The sequence below is a fragment of the Telmatherina bonti genome (assembly GCF_933228915.1).
Source record: "Telmatherina bonti genome assembly, chromosome: 1".
In the NCBI taxonomy this organism is placed as follows: Eukaryota; Metazoa; Chordata; class Actinopteri; order Atheriniformes; family Telmatherinidae; genus Telmatherina; species Telmatherina bonti.
In genome coordinates, this window is record NC_136619.1 from 2,505,649 (window position 1) to 2,523,131 (window position 17,483).

The following is a 17,483-nucleotide window of genomic DNA, read 5'->3' on the forward strand; positions in this document are numbered from 1 at the left end:
GACAAAACATGAAACAGGAAACAGAACAAAGCAGAAAACAGATGAAACTAACATGAAATATTGAAAGATAAAGATTACAGATCACCACGAGGAAGTCAGAGAGCTGGAAACACCACTCAGGACTGTTCCTCTCATCTTCATCACCACCAGAAGAACACGCTGAGCTGCAGAGGAACACGCTGAGCTGCAGGGGAACACGCTGAGCTGCAGGGGAACACGCTGAGCTGCAGGGGAACACGCTGAGCTGCAGAGGAACACGCTGAGCTGCAGAGGAACACGCTGAGCTGCAGGGGAACACGCTGAGCTGCAGAGGAACACGCTGAGCTGCAGGGGAACACGCTGAGCTGCAGGGGAACACGCTGAGCTGCAGGGGAACACGCTGAGCTGCAGGGGAACACGCTGAGCTGCAGGGGAACACGCTGAGCTGCAGGGGAACACGCTGAGCTGCAGGGGAACACGCTGAGCTGCAGAGGAACACGCTGAGCTGCAGGGGAACACGCTGAGCTGCAGGGGAACACGCTGAGCTGCAGGGGAACACGCTGAGCTGCAGGGGAACACGCTGAGCTGCAGGGGAACACGCTGAGCTGCAGGGGAACATGCTGAGCTGCAGGGGAACACGCTGAGCTGCAGGGGAACACGCTGAGCTGCAGGGGAACACGCTGAGCTGCAGAGGAACATGCAGGAAGTATAAACGTGTGTGTTTGTTGTGTGTGCAGTACAACTGGCAGTGGAGGAGACTCAGAAAGGAGCTTTCTATAACCAGGGTCAGTGCTGCACGGCCGCATCACGGATCTTTGTGGAGGAAACTATTTACGAAGAATTTGTGCATCGAAGTAAAGAAAACGCCAAGAAGATCATCATCGGAGACCCTATGGACCCCCAGACCTCACATGGACCGCAGGTGGGTTGTTTAGTCCTTGTTTTTTGGCTGCGCTGTGGTTTTATGTCTGGAAACATTTCTCCTCACAAGATCAAAACTCCAGGTTTTATTTTCTCAAAAGGTCAACAATTCATTCATTCATTCTTTCTTTCTTTCACTCATCCATCCATCCATTCATGCGTTTATGCATTAACCCCTCCCCTTGTGGAACTAACCCTGCCTTTGTGCCAGGTGATTTGTGTCGCAGTAACAGCAGAACGTTGCAGCATGTCTGTCCGCTGCAGGAATCTGCCCGTTAACCGTCGATAAAAACATTATCTATCGTCATCCATACAAACCATCTGCTACTGGCTTTATTCTGCTGCCATAAAATAAAGTAATAATTTAAATAAATAATAATAATAGTAAACCAGTATAAAATATGCCTCTTTAGTTGTGACTAAATGTGATAAATAATGTTAGTTTCCATGTTGGTAAACTGGAGTCTGTCCCAGCAGTCACTGGGCGGGAGGCAGGTACACCTGGACAGGTTGCCAGGTCAACATGGACATAAGATCTTCTCCATCAAATTTATATTAAAACAGTACAGCTTAATTCAGATTATAATCTATTATTATGTAAAAAACCTGTTTTGTTTTCATAAAGCAGTGACATCATGTAATCATACTGATATTTTAACAGTTAAAATAATGACATGTTTGTTGGTTTTCATCAGGGACGATCAGAAATAATCTGTAGGGTTTCTTAGCAGAGTTCGGGAGAAGATGTTTTCATCCACTATTAACCTGAAAGAGCTGTAAATAAAAACAACCCAACGGATTAAAGGTGCAACATGTAGAACATCCTGTAGAACATCCTGTAACACCTGTAGAACGTCCTGTAACACCTGTAGAACACCCTGTAACACCTGTAGAACGTCCTGTAACACCTGTAGAACACCCTGTAACACCTGTAGAACAACCTGTAACACCTGTAGAACGTCCTGTAACACCTGTAGAACACCCTGTAACACCTGTAGAACAACCTGTAGAACATCCTGTAACACCTGGAGAACATCCTGTAACACCTGTAGAACATCCTGTAACATCTGTGGAATATTCTGTAGAACACCCTGTAGAACATTTAGTAGAACATCCTAAAACACCTGTAGAACATCCTGTAACACCAGTAGAACATCTTGTAACACCTGTAGAACATACTGTAACACCTGTAGAATATACTGTAACACCTGTAGAACATCCTGTAACACCTGTAGAACATCCTGTAACACCTGTACAACACCTGTAGAACATCCTGTAACACCTGTAGAACGTCCTGTAACACCTGTAGAACATCATGTAACACCTGTAGAACATCCTGTAACACCTGTACAACACCTGTAGAACATCCTGTAACACCTGTAGAACATCCTGTAACACCTGTAGAACGTCCTGTAACACCTGTAGAACATCCTGTAACACCTGTAGAACACCTGTAGAACATCCTGGAACACCTGTAGAACATCCTGAAGAACATCCTGGAACACCTGTGGAATATTCTGTAGAGCATCCTGTAGAACGTCCTGTAACACCTGTAGAACATCCTGTAACACCTCTAAAACATCCTGTAGAACATCCTGTAACACCTGTAGAACATCCTGTAACACCTGTAAAACATCCTGTAGAACATCCTGTAACACATGTAGAACGTCCTGTAACACCTGTAGAACACCCTGTAACACCTGTAGAACAACCTGTAGAACATCCTGTAACACCTGTAGAACATCCTGTAACACCTGTAGAACATTTAGTAGAACATCCTAAAACACCTGTAGAACATCCTCTGACACCTGTAGAACATCCTGTAACACCTGTAGAACGTCCTGTAACACCTGTAGAACGTCCTGTAACACCTGTAGAACATCCTAAAACACCTGTAGAACATCCTGTAACACCTGTAGAATATCCTGTAACACCTGTACAACATCCTGTAGAACATCCTGTAACACCTATAAAACGTCCTGTAACACCTGTAGAACACCCTGTAACACCTGTAGAACAACCTGTAGAACATCCTGTAACACCTGTAGAACATCCTGTAGAACGTCCTGGAACACCTGTAGAACATCCTCTAACACCTGTAGAATATTCTGTAGAACATCCTGTAGAACATCCTGTAACACCTGTAGAACATCCTGTAACACCTGTAGAACACCTGTAGAAAATCCTGTAACACCTGTAGAACGTCCTGAAGAACATCCTGGAACACCTGTGGAATATTCTGTAGAACATCCTGTAGAACGTCCTGTGACACCTGTAGAACATCCTGTAACACCTGTAGAATATCCTGTAGAACATCCAGTAGAACATCCAGTAGAACATCCTGTAACACCTGTAGAACATACCGTAACACCTGTAGAACATCCTGTAACACCTATAGAACATCCTGTAGAACATCCTGTAACACCTGTAGAACACCTGTAGAACATCCTGTAACACCTGTAGAACGTCCTGTAACACCTGTAGAACACCCTGTAACACCTGTAGAACAACCTGTAGAACATCCTGTAACACCTGTAAAACATCCTGTAGAACATCCTGTAACACCTGTAGAACGTCCTGTAACACCTGTAGAACACCCTGTAACACCTGTGGAACAACCTGTAGAACATCCTGTAACACCTGTGGAACATCCTGTAACACCTGTAGAACATCCTGTAACATCTGTGGAATATTCTGTAGAACATCCTGTAGAACATTTAGTAGAACATCCTAAAACGCCTGTAGAACATCCTGTAACACCAGTAAAACATCCTGTAACACCTGTAGAACATCCTGTAACACCTGTAGAATATACTGTAACACCTGTAGAACATCCTGTAACACCTGTAGAACACCCTGTAACACCTGTAGAACAACCTGTAGAACACCCTGTAACACCTGTAGAACATCCTGTAACACCTGTAGAACATTTGGTAGAACATCCGAAAACACCTGTAGAACGTCCTGTAACACCTGTAGAACATCCTGTAAAACCTGTAGAACGTCCTGTAACACCTGTAGAACATCCTGTAAAACCCGAAGAACATCCTGTAACACCTGTAGAACACCTGTAGAACATCCTGTAACACCTGTACAACATCCTGTAACACCTGTAGAACATACCGTAACACCTGTAGAACATCCTGTAACACCTGTAGAACATCCTGTAGAACATCCTGTAACACCTGTAGAACACATGTAGAACATCCTGTAACACCTGTAGAACATCCTGGAACACCTGTAGAACATCCTGAAGAACATCCTGGAACACCTGTGGAATATTCTGTAGAACATCCTGTAGAACGTCCTGTGACACCTGTAGAACATCCTGTAACACCTGTAGAATATCCTGTAGAACATCCAGTAGAACATCCAGTAGAACATACCGTAACACCTGTAGAACATCCTGTAACACCTGTAGAACAACCTGTAGAACACCCTGTAACACCTGTAGAACATCCTGTAACACCTGTAGAACATTTGGTAGAACATCCGAAAACACCTGTAGAACGTCCTGTAACACCTGTAGAACATCCTGTAGAACATCCTGTAACACCTGTAGAACGTCCTGTAACACCTGTAGAACACCCGTGGAACAACCTGTAGAACATCCTGTAACACCTGTAGAACATCCTGTAACATCTGTGGAATATTCTGTAGAACATCCTGTAGAACATTTAGTAGAACATCCTAACACACCTGTTGAACATCCTGTAACACCAGTAGAACATCTTGTAACACCTGTAGAACATCCTGTAACACCTGTAGAATATACTGTAACACCTGTAGAACATTCTGTAACACCTGTAGAACGTCCTGTAACACCTGTAGAACATCCTGTAACACCTGTAGAACACCTGTAGAACATCCTGGAACACCTGTAGAACATCCTGAAGAACATCCTGGAACACCTGTGGAATATTCTGTAGAACATCCTGTAGAACGTCCTGTAACACCTGTAGAACATCCTGTAACACCTCTAAAACATCCTGTAGAACATCCTGTAACACCTGTAGAACATCCTGTAACACCTGTAAAACATCCTGTAGAACATCCTGTAACACATGTAGAACGTCCTGTAACACCTGTAGAACACCCTGTAACACCTGTAGAACAACCTGTAGAACATCCTGTAACACCTGTAGAACATCCTGTAGAACGTCCTGGAACACCTGTAGAACATCCTGTAACACCTGTAGAATATTCTGTAGAACATCCTGTAGAACATCCTGTAACACCTGTAGAACATCCTGTAACACCTGTAGAACACCTGTAGAAAATCCTGTAACACCTGTAGAACGTCCTGAAGAACATCCTGGAACACCTGTGGAATATTCTGTAGAACATCCTGTAGAACGTCCTGTGACACCTGTAGAACATCCTGTAACACCTGTAGAATATCCTGCAGAACATCCAGTAGAACATCCAGTAGAACATCCTGTAACACCTGTAGAACATACCGTAACACCTGTAGAACATCCTGTAACACCTGTAGAACATCCTGTAGAACATCCTGTAACACCTGTAGAACACCTGTAGAACATCCTGTAACACCTGTAGAACGTCCTGTAACACCTGTAGAACACCCTGTAACACCTGTAGAACATCCTGTAACACCTGTAAAACACCTGTAGAACATCCTGTAACACCTGTAGAATATACTGTAACACCTGTAGAACATCCTGTAACACCTGTAGAACATCCAGTAACACCTGTAGAATATACTGTAACACCTGTAGAACATCCTGTAACACCTGTAGAACATCCTGTAACACCTGTAGAACGTCCTGTAACACCTGTAGAACATCCTGTAAAACCTGTAGAACGTCCTGTAACACCTGTAGAACATCCTGTAAAACCTGAAGAACATCCTGTAACACCTGTAGAACACCTGTAGAACATCCTGTAACACCTGTAGAACATCCTGTAGAACGTCCTGTAACACCTGTACAACACCTGTAGAACATTCTGTAGAACGTCCTGGAACACCTGTAGAACATCCTGGAACACCTGTAGAATATTCTGTAGAACATCCTGTAGAACATCCTGTAACACCTGTAGAACATCCTGGAACACCTGTAGAACATCCTGAAGAACATCCTGGAACACCTGTGGAATATTCTGTAGAACATCCTGTAGAACGTCCTGTAACACCTGTAGAACATCCTGGAACACCTGTAGAACATCCTGAAGAACATCCTGGAACACCTGTGGAATATTCTGTAGAACATCCTTTTGAACGTCCTGTAACACCTGTAGAAATTCCTGTAACATCTGTAAAACATCCTGTAGAACATCCTGTAACACCTGTAGAACATCCTGTAACACCTGTAAAACATCCTGTAGAACATCCTGTAACACCTGTAGAACATCCTGTAACACCTGTAGAACACCTGAAGAACATCATGTAACACCTGTAGAACGTCCTGTAACACCTGTAGAACATCCTGTAACACCTGTAGAACATCCTGTAACACCTGTAGAACATCCTGTAACACCTGTTGAACATCCTGTAGAACATCCTGTAAAACCTGTAAAACGTCCTGTAACACCTGTAGAACATCCTGTAACACCTGAAGAACATCCTGTAGAACATCCTGTAACACCTGTAGAATATTCTGTAACACCAATAGAACATCCTGTAACACCTGTAAAACATCCTGTAGAACATCCTGTAACACCTGTAGAATGTCTTGTAACACCTGTAGAACACCCTGTAACACCTGTAGAACAACCTGTAGAACATCCTGTAACACCTGTAGAACATCCTGTAACACCTGTAGAACATCCTGTAACACCTGTAGAATATACTGTAACACCTGTAGAACATCCTGTAACACCTGTAAAACATCCTTTAGAACATCCTGTAACACCTGTAGAATGTCCTGTAATACCTGTAGAACACCCTGTAACACCTGTAGAACAACCTGTAGAACATCCTGTAACACCTGTAGAACATCCTGTAACACCTGTAGAACATCCTGTAACACCTGTAGAATATACTGTAACACCTGTAGAACATCCTGTAACACCTGTAGAACACCTGAAGAACATCATGTAACACCTGTAGAACATCCTGTAACACCTGTAGAACATCCTGTAACACCTGTAGAATATACTGTAACACCTGTAGAACATCCTGTAACACCTGTAGAACATCCTGTAACACCTGTAGAACATCCTGTAGAACATCCTGTAACACCTGTAGAACATCCTGTAGAACATCCTGTAACACCTGAAGAACATCCTGTAGAACGTCCTGGAACACCTGTAGAACATCCTGTAACACCTGTAGAATATTCTGTAGAACATCCTGTAGAACATTCTGTAACACCTGTAGAACATCCTGTAACACCTGTAGAACACCTGAAGAACATCCTGGAACACCTGTGGGATATTCTGTAGAACATCCTGTAGAACGTCCTGTAACACCTGTAGAACATCCTGTAACACCTGTAGAACACCTGAAGAACATCATGTAACACCTGTAGAATGTCCTGTAACACCTGTAGAACACCCTGTAACACATGTGGAACAACCTGTAGAACATCCTGTAACACCTGTAGAACATCCTGTAACACCTGTAGAACATCCTGTAACACCTGTAGAATATACTGTAACACCTGTAGAACATCCTGTAACACCTGTAGAACATCCTGTAACACCTGTAGAATATACTGTAACACCTGTAGAACATCCTGTAACACCTGTAGAACACCTGAAGAACATCATGTAACACCTGTAGAACATCCTGTAACACCTGTAGAACATCCTGTAACACCTGTAGAATATACTGTAACACCTGTAGAACATCCTGTAACACCTGTAGAACATCCTGTAACACCTGTAGAACATCCTGTAGAACATCCTGTAACACCTGTAGAACATCCTGTAGAACATCCTGTAACACCTGAAGAACATCCTGTAGAACGTCCTGGAACACCTGTAGAACATCCTGTAACACCTGTAGAATATTCTGTAGAACATCCTGTAGAACATTCTGTAACACCTGTAGAACATCCTGTAACACCTGTAGAACACCTGAAGAACATCCTGGAACACCTGTGGGATATTCTGTAGAACATCCTGTAGAACGTCCTGTGTCCCCTGTAGAACATCCTGTAACAAATGTAGAATATCCTGTAGAACATCCAGTAGAACATCCTGTAACACCTGTAGAACGTCCTGTAACACCTGTAGAACACCCTGTAACACCTGTAGAACAACCTGTAGAACATCCTGTAACACCTGTAGAACATCCTGTAACACCTGTAGAACACCTGAAGAACATCATGTAACACCTGTAGAATGTCCTGTAACACCTGTAGAACACCCTGTAACACATGTGGAACAACCTGTAGAACATCCTGTAACACCTGTAGAACATCCTGTAACACCTGTAGAACATCCTGTAACACCTGTAGAATATACTGTAACACCTGTAGAACATCCTGTAACACCTGTAAAACATCCTTTAGAACATCCTGTAACACCTGTAGAATGTCCTGTAATACCTGTAGAACACCCTGTAACACCTGTAGAACAACCTGTAGAACATCCTGTAACACCTGTAGAACATCCTGTAACACCTGTAGAACATCCTGTAACACCTGTAGAATATACTGTAACACCTGCAGAACATCCTGTAACACCTGTAGAACACCTGAAGAACATCATGTAACACCTGTAGAACATCCTGTAACACCTGTAGAACATCCTGTAACACCTGTAGAATATACTGTAACACCTGTAGAACATCCTGTAACACCTGTAGAACATCCTGTAACACCTGTAGAACATCCTGTAGAACATCCTGTAACACCTGTAGAACATCCTGTAGAACATCCTGTAACACCTGAAGAACATCCTGTAGAACGTCCTGGAACACCTGTAGAACATCCTGTAACACCTGTAGAATATTCTGTAGAACATCCTGTAGAACATTCTGTAACACCTGTAGAACATCCTGTAACACCTGTAGAACACCTGAAGAACATCCTGGAACACCTGTGGGATATTCTGTAGAACATCCTGTAGAACGTCCTGTAACACCTGTAGAACATCCTGTAACACCTGTAGAACACCTGAAGAACATCATGTAACACCTGTAGAATGTCCTGTAACACCTGTAGAACACCCTGTAACACATGTGGAACAACCTGTAGAACATCCTGTAACACCTGTAGAACATCCTGTAACACCTGTAGAACATCCTGTAACACCTGTAGAATATACTGTAACACCTGTAGAACATCCTGTAACACCTGTAGAACATCCTGTAACACCTGTAGAATATACTGTAACACCTGTAGAACATCCTGTAACACCTGTAGAACACCTGAAGAACATCATGTAACACCTGTAGAACATCCTGTAACACCTGTAGAACATCCTGTAACACCTGTAGAATATACTGTAACACCTGTAGAACATCCTGTAACACCTGTAGAACATCCTGTAACACCTGTAGAACATCCTGTAGAACATCCTGTAACACCTGTAGAACATCCTGTAGAACATCCTGTAACACCTGAAGAACATCCTGTAGAACGTCCTGGAACACCTGTAGAACATCCTGTAACACCTGTAGAATATTCTGTAGAACATCCTGTAGAACATTCTGTAACACCTGTAGAACATCCTGTAACACCTGTAGAACACCTGAAGAACATCCTGGAACACCTGTGGGATATTCTGTAGAACATCCTGTAGAACGTCCTGTGTCCCCTGTAGAACATCCTGTAACAAATGTAGAATATCCTGTAGAACATCCAGTAGAACATCCTGTAACACCTGTAGAACGTCCTGTAACACCTGTAGAACACCCTGTAACACCTGTAGAACAACCTGTAGAACATCCTGTAACACCTGTAGAACATCCTGTAACACCTGTAGAACACCTGAAGAACATCATGTAACACCTGTAGAATGTCCTGTAACACCTGTAGAACACCCTGTAACACATGTGGAACAACCTGTAGAACATCCTGTAACACCTGTAGAACATCCTGTAACACCTGTAGAACATCCTGTAACACCTGTAGAATATACTGTAACACCTGTAGAACATCCTGTAACACCTGTAAAACATCCTTTAGAACATCCTGTAACACCTGTAGAATGTCCTGTAATACCTGTAGAACACCCTGTAACACCTGTAGAACAACCTGTAGAACATCCTGTAACACCTGTAGAACATCCTGTAACACCTGTAGAATATACTGTAACACCTGTAGAACATCCTGTAACACCTGTAGAACACCTGAAGAACATCCTGGAACACCTGTGGGATATTCTGTAGAACATCCTGTAGAACGTCCTGTGTCCCCTGTAGAACATCCTGTAACAAATGTAGAATATCCTGTAGAACATCCAGTAGAACATCCAGTAGAACATCCTGTAACACCTGTAGAACGTCCTGCAACACCTGTAGAACACCCTGTAACACCTGTAGAACATCCTGTAACACCTGTAGAACACCTGAAGAACATCATGTAACACCTGTAGAATGTCTTGTAACACCTGTAGAACACCCTGTAACACATGTGGAATAACCTGTAGAACATCCTGTAACACCTGTAGAACATCCTGTAACACCTGTAGAATATACTGTAACACCTGTAGAACATCCTGTAACACCTGTAGAACATCCTGTAACACCTGTAGAATATACTGTAACACCTGTAGAACACCTGTAGAACATCCTGTAACACCTGTAGAACGTCCTGGAACACCTGTAGAACATCCTGTAACACCTGTAGAACATCCTGTAGAACATCCTGTAACACCTGTAGAACACCTGTAGAACATCCTGTAGAACGTCCTGGAACACCTGTAGAAATCCCGTAACACCTGTAGAATATTCTGTAGAACATCCTGTAGAACATCCTGTAACACCTGTAGAACATCCTGTAACACCTGTAGACCACCTGTAGAACATCCTGTAACACCTGTAGAACGTCCTGTAACACCTGCAGAACATCCTGTAACACCTGTAGAACATCCACTAACACCTGTAGAACATCCTGTAACACCTGAAGAACATCCTGTAGAACGTCCTGGAACACCTGTAGAACGTCCTGTAACACCTGTAGAACACCCTGTAACACCTGTAGAACAACCTGTAGAACATCCTGTAATACCTGTAGATCATCCTGTAACACCTGTAGAACATCCTGTAACACCTGTAGAACACCCTGTAACACCTGTAAAACGTCCTGTAACACCTGTAGAACATCCTGTAGAACGTCCTGTAGAACATCCTGTAAAACCTGTAAAACGTCCTGAAGAACATCCTGGAACACCTGTGGAATATTCTGTAGAACATCCTGTAGAACGTCCTGTGACACCTGTAGAACATCCTGTAACACCTGTAGAATATCCTGTAGAACATCCAGTAGAACATCCTGTAACACCTGTAGAACATACCGTAACACCTGTAGAACATCCTGTAACACCTGTAGAACATCCTGTAGAACATCCTGTAACACCTGTAGAACACCTGTAGAACATCCTGTAACACCTGTAGAACACCTGTAACACCTGTAGAACATCCTGAAGAACATCCTGGAACACCTGTGGAATATTCTGTAGAACATCCTGTAGAACATCCTGTAACACCTATAGAATATCCTGTAGAACATCCTGTAACACCTGTAGAACATCCTGTAGAACATCCCGTAGAACATCCTGTAGAACATCCTGTAGAACATCCTGTAACACCTGGGATTTAAATCAGTCAATGTGGAATTTGATCCTGTTGTTACTTAATGTTCTTCTCATGTCTTCCTGAATCCTTCAGATTGATCGACAGCAGTTTGATAAGATTATGGATCTGATAGAAAGTGGGAAAAAGGAGGGTGCCAGGCTGGAATACGGGGGAGGAGCTGTAGGCGAGAAGAGCCTCTTCGTCCAACCTACCATCTTCTCTGGGGTCAAAGATCACATGAGGATTGCAAAGGAAGAGGTTAGTCTCGCTGTGGATGTTAAAAAAAATAACCTTATGTCAAATAAAACAGAACATTTAGTTTTATTCGTTACTGCTTTGTTTTTATTTATTTATTTCATATCAAAACAAACTTTATTCATAAAGCACTTTTCCTGCAACAAGAAACACAAAGTGTTTGACATAAAAACCATTTCTGCTTGTTTAAATAAAGCTTCACACCACATAATAACTTTCATCACACACACACACACACAGTTACACACACACACACAGTTACATGTGATACTGTCAAATACCTCGGTCACATCATAACAGACTGTCTGTCGGATGATGAGGACATGTATCGCCAGTGCCGGCTTCTATATGCTCAAGCAAACATTCTTGTTCGAAAATTCTCCTGTTGCTCTGTAGAGGTGAAACTGACTCTGTTTAAAGCATTTTGTTCATCTCTGTACACGGCACATCTTTGGGTGAGCTATAAAAAGGCCAGCTATAAAAGACTTATGGTGGCATACAATGATGCACTGAGGCTTTTCCTAAAAAAGCCAAGATGGACCAGTGCTAGTGACCTTTTTGTGTCTAGCCGGGTAAATACTTTGCCTGCTGTCCTGAGGAATTTGATGTTCAAATTCATAAATCGTTTGAATGACTCTGTTAATAATGTGATTTTGTATTGTTCCAGTCCTGTATACAGTGATGTTAGATACTCATCTGTGTTTTGGAAGCACTGGTATGACTGCCTCTTAAAAGTTTAGAGGTCTTTAGTTGTCTGTGTATTTGTTTTTAGTTTCTTAGAGTGGACCATGAGTCTGTAATAAAGTTTAAAAAAAACATCCCGTAACTGTATTTCTTTTGTTTTCCTGTGATTGTAAATATATTCAGGTCTTATTGTGTTAGTCTTTCATTAGTTTTTATGAGCTCATTTGAATTGATGGTAAAAGTCTGGATATGCTGCTGTCACGCTAAAAAAACCAACATGCCGTCAGATTAGTCCTTTTGACAAAAGATCAATGATTAATGTGAATGACGAGGACAAAGACAGTGGAGAAAACCAGCTCTGCTTTTCTCTGCTTACCATCCACCATCACCTTCCGACTCTCTGTCTGCTTCCCTGTTCTCCACTGATGCCTTTGCATCCAGATCTTCGGTCCAGTCCAGTGCATCCTGAGCTTTGAGAACCAGCAGGAGGCTGTAGAGAGAGCCAACAGCTCCCCGTATGGCCTGGTGTCAGCCGTCTTCACAACCAGTATGGACCGAGCCCTGTCAGTGTCTGCCGCCATGGAGACGGGCACTGTGTGGTGAGTTCACGGTCCTGCAAACAGCACAGGTTTTTCATCACCGTGGTAACAATAAAAAACTGATGGAGATGAGATAAAGGCCTGATTTGGCTTTTCTGAGCCTGAAACACACTTTTACGTAACCATGTACGCTGCTGTTAAAACGGACTTAAAATTAATTTAAAAATCAGGAATTTGTGGGTCAAAACCATGAACTAAATAAAAGGTGGGCGGAGCCTCCCTGGCCTCGCTCCTCGGTTTATGAAGAGCTGAACTGAAGCTGATTGGGCGGTTCCCATCGTTGCCATCTTGGCCGTGTCACATGTGTCGTCTCTCCTAGAAAATACAAACACGGACAGTATGATGAAGAAATGAAAATCTTCTAACACTAACCCTATCTTAGCATGAAGTCCAACATTAAATGAATAAAAAGAATAAAACTGAAACCACCAGAATATAAAAGATCTTTGCAACAACTCCAACAAACACCAGAATTTTTCTCCATTTAAAGTGTTTTAAACTGAAAACTTGTATGAAATGTTCCTTCATCAGGTCCTTTTGGAAAACTGAACCAGGCTGGACTTTATACGGACCTCTCCGTACAGTTTCCACCCCATCAGCATGGAAACTGTGTGCTGGCCGAAGAGCAGGACCAGCTGGGGGTCCAATAGATCTCTGTAGAGTCACTGGTTGGTGGTCTCCCAGTAGCAGGGGTCCACGTCGCTGCTGGTTGGTGGTCTCCCAGTAGCAGGAGTCCACATCGCTGCCGGTTGGTGGTCTCCCAGTAGCAGGGGTCCACGTCGCTGCTGGTTGGTGGTCTCCCAGTAGCAGGGGTCCACGTCGCTGCTGGTTGGCGGTCTCCCAGTAGCAGGAGTCCACGTCGCTGCTGGTTGGCGGTCTCCCAGTAGCAGGAGTCCACATCGCTGCTGGCTGGCGGTCTCCCAGTAGCAGGAGTCCACATCGCTGCTGGTTGGTGGTCTCCCAGTAGCAGGAGTCCACATCGCTGCTGGCTGGCGGTCTCCCAGTAGCAGGAGTCCACATCGCTGCTGGTTGGTGGTCTCCCAGTAGCAGGAGTCCACATCGCTGCTGGTTGGTGGTCTCCCAGTAGCAGGAGTCTACATCGCTGCTGGTTGGTGGTCTCCCAGTAGCAGGAGTCCACATCGCTGCCGGTTGGTGGTCTCCCAGTAGCAGGAGTCCACATCGCTGCCGGTTGGTGGTCTCCCAGTAGCAGGAGTCCACATCGCTGCCGGTTGGTGGTCTCCCAGTAGCAGGAGTCCACATCGCTGCTGGTTGGCGGTCTCCCAGTAGCAGGAGTCCACATCGCTGCCGGTTGGCGGTCTCCCAGTAGCAGGAGTCCACATCGCTGCCGGTTGGTGGTCTCCCAGTAGCAGGAGTCCACATCGCTGCCGGTTGGTGGTCTCCCAGTAGCAGGAGTCCACATCGCTGCCGGTTGGTGGTCTCCCAGTAGCAGGAGTCCACATCGCTGCCGGTTGGTGGTCTCCCAGTAGCAGGAGTCCACATCGCTGCCGGTTGGTGGTCTCCCAGTAGCAGGAGTCCACATCGCTGCCGGTTGGTGGTCTCCCAGTAGCAGGAGTCCACATCGCTGCCGGTTGGTGGTCTCCCAGTAGCAGGAGTCCACATCGCTGCCGGTTGGTGGTCTCCCAGTAGCAGGAGTCCACATCGCTGCCGGTTGGTGGTCTCCCAGTAGCAGGAGTCCACATCGCTGCTGGCTGGCGGTCTCCCAGTAGCAGGAGTCCACATCGCTGCTGGTTGGTGGTCTCCCAGTAGCAGGAGTCCACATCGCTGCCGGTTGGTGGTCTCCCAGTAGCAGGAGTCCACATCGCTGCCGGTTGGTGGTCTCCCAGTAGCAGGAGTCCACATCGCTGCCGGTTGGTGGTCTCCCAGTAGCAGGAGTCCACATCGCTGCCGGTTGGTGGTCTCCCAGTAGCAGGAGTCCACATCGCTGCCGGTTGGTGGTCTCCCAGTAGCAGGAGTCCACATCGCTGCCGGTTGGCGGTCTCCCAGTAGCAGGAGTCCACATCGCTGCTGGTTGGCGGTCTCCCAGTAGCAGGAGTCCACATCGCTGCTGGTTGGCGGTCTCCCAGTAGCAGGAGTCCACATCGCTGCTGGTTGGCGGTCTCCCAGTAGCAGGAGTCCACATCGCTGCCGGTTGGTGGTCTCCCAGTAGCAGGAGTCCACATCGCTGCCGGTTGGTGGTCTCCCAGTAGCAGGAGTCCACATCGCTGCCGGTTGGTGGTCTCCCAGTAGCAGGAGTCTACATCGCTGCTGGTTGGTGTTGGGAATGTGAACTGGAACTGCTGGTTGCTTAGCTACATCTGCATCATGGCCTCGTGTTCCTCCATAAACATACTTCAACATTAAACCTGAATTAATTTCGGAAACCAAGATAAATTACTAAAAGAATTTAACATTTAAATCCAGTTTACAGATTTAAGCCTAATGCTGCATTTATTAAAGTAAAACTTCATCAGCAGAAGCTTCCTTTGCAAAAACATCACATGAATGTCATGAACCATCATAAAACTTTAAAAGGCTGCAAATTGTTCCATATTTCCTCAGAGTTGATGTTACCATATATATTACATTCTACAGTGGATCAGAAAGATTTATAAGATAGATTAACATGATTCTTTATCTCTGATGTATATGACAACATTTACTGCTTTTAGTAGCAGGATGGTTCTGTGTCATTTCAACAGAAACACTGAAATATGGTGTGCTGACCAGCTGGACATTATATTTTTTATTAGATTTTTGTTTCTATTCTAATCTTATTAGATATAATCTTTGTCAGAAGAATGTTATAAGTCTTGAGCACCTACTACTAACCAACTCCTGGGGTGACCAGAACACCCGTCATCAGTCTTAAAATGGTCATAAAAACATGTCCGAATGAGCGACCAATAAATCATGTAACGTATGGATGTGTGTATGTATAGGCGGGTGTGTATGTGTGCTTATGTATATGCATATGTGTGTCGGTCTCCCATTCTTTCTCTTTCTATCTTTCTCTTTTTCTCTACATGGTGTTTTTCTGTTTTCTCTTCTTCTTATTCTCTTTCTGTCCCTCTTCTATCCTCTCCGGTTCAGCAGTACAAACTCTGCAATGTAAACATTCATCTATTCATCCATTCATCCATCCATCCATTCATCCAATCATCCATTCATCCATCCATCCATCCATCCACCCATCCATCCATCTATTCATCCATTCATCCATCCATCCATCTATTCATCCATCCATCCATCTATTCATCCATCCATCCATTCATCCATCCATCCGTCCAGCCATCCATCCATCCATCTATTCATCCATCCATCCATTCATCCATCCATCCATCCATCCACCCATCCATCCATCCATCTATTCATCCATTCATCCATCCATTCATCCATCCATCCATCCATTCAACCATACATCCATCCATCCATTCATCCATCCATCCATCCATCTATTCATCTATTCATCCATTCATCCATCCATCCATCTATTCATCCATCCATCCATCTATTCATCCATCCACCCATCCATCCATCCATCCAGTAGTTTTCTTGGGACATACACAGTAAGTTTCTCCATGTTGGTGTCTGAGCTATGAAAGGTGACCTGCGGGAGGAGCCGTAGGGGTCGGGTGCAATGTGAGCTGGGCGGCAGCAAGGGGCGGGGACCCTGGTGGTCCGATCCCCGGCTGCAGAAGCTGCCATCCATCCATCCATCCATCCATCCATTCATTCATCCATTCATCATCCCAACCACTTTGTCCGATGAAGGGTTGCGGGCCGCCAGTCCATCGCAGACCAAACCATACAGGACCATTGTTTATTAATCCCAGAATGGTTTCAGACCAGATTACATCTGTGATACGTTCAGAGAATATAAACCAAGCAGACTCAAGTCAACTAGTCCAGACCAGAGTCTAGACCAGAGATCTGACCAGAGACCAGACCAGAGACCTGACCAGAGACCAGACCAGAGTCCAGACCAGAGACCTGACCAGAGACCTGACCAGAGTCCAGACCAGAGACCTGACCAGAGTCCAGACCAGAGACCTGACCAGAGTCCAGACCAGAGTCCAGACCAGAGACCTGACCAGAGACCTGACCAGAGTCCAGACCAGAGTCCAGACCAGAGATCTGACCAGAGACCTGACCAGAGTCCAGACCAGAGACCTGACCAGAGACCTGACCAGAGTCCAGACCAGAGTCCAGACCAGAGATCTGACCAGAGACCTGACCAGAGACCAGACCAGAGACCAGACCAGAGACCAGACCAGAGACCAGACCAGAGACCTGACCAGAGACCTGACCAGAGACCTGACCAGAGTCCAGACCAGAGA

General features: G+C 44.8%; 1 protein-coding gene across 1 annotated transcript in view; it reads left to right on the plus strand.

The window, feature by feature from the left end:
* Window positions 1–17,483, plus strand: part of aldh1a3 (aldehyde dehydrogenase 1 family, member A3) — a gene marked incomplete at both ends in the record, with an annotated part of 42,428 nt that overhangs the window by 22,309 nt on the left and 2,636 nt on the right. The window contains 3 exons of the mRNA XM_079243238.1: window positions 717–901; window positions 11,702–11,866; window positions 12,989–13,146. Of these exons, the coding sequence (XP_079099364.1) occupies window positions 717–901; window positions 11,702–11,866; window positions 12,989–13,146 (508 nt within the window). The remainder of the gene's footprint in view (window positions 1–716; window positions 902–11,701; window positions 11,867–12,988; window positions 13,147–17,483) is intronic.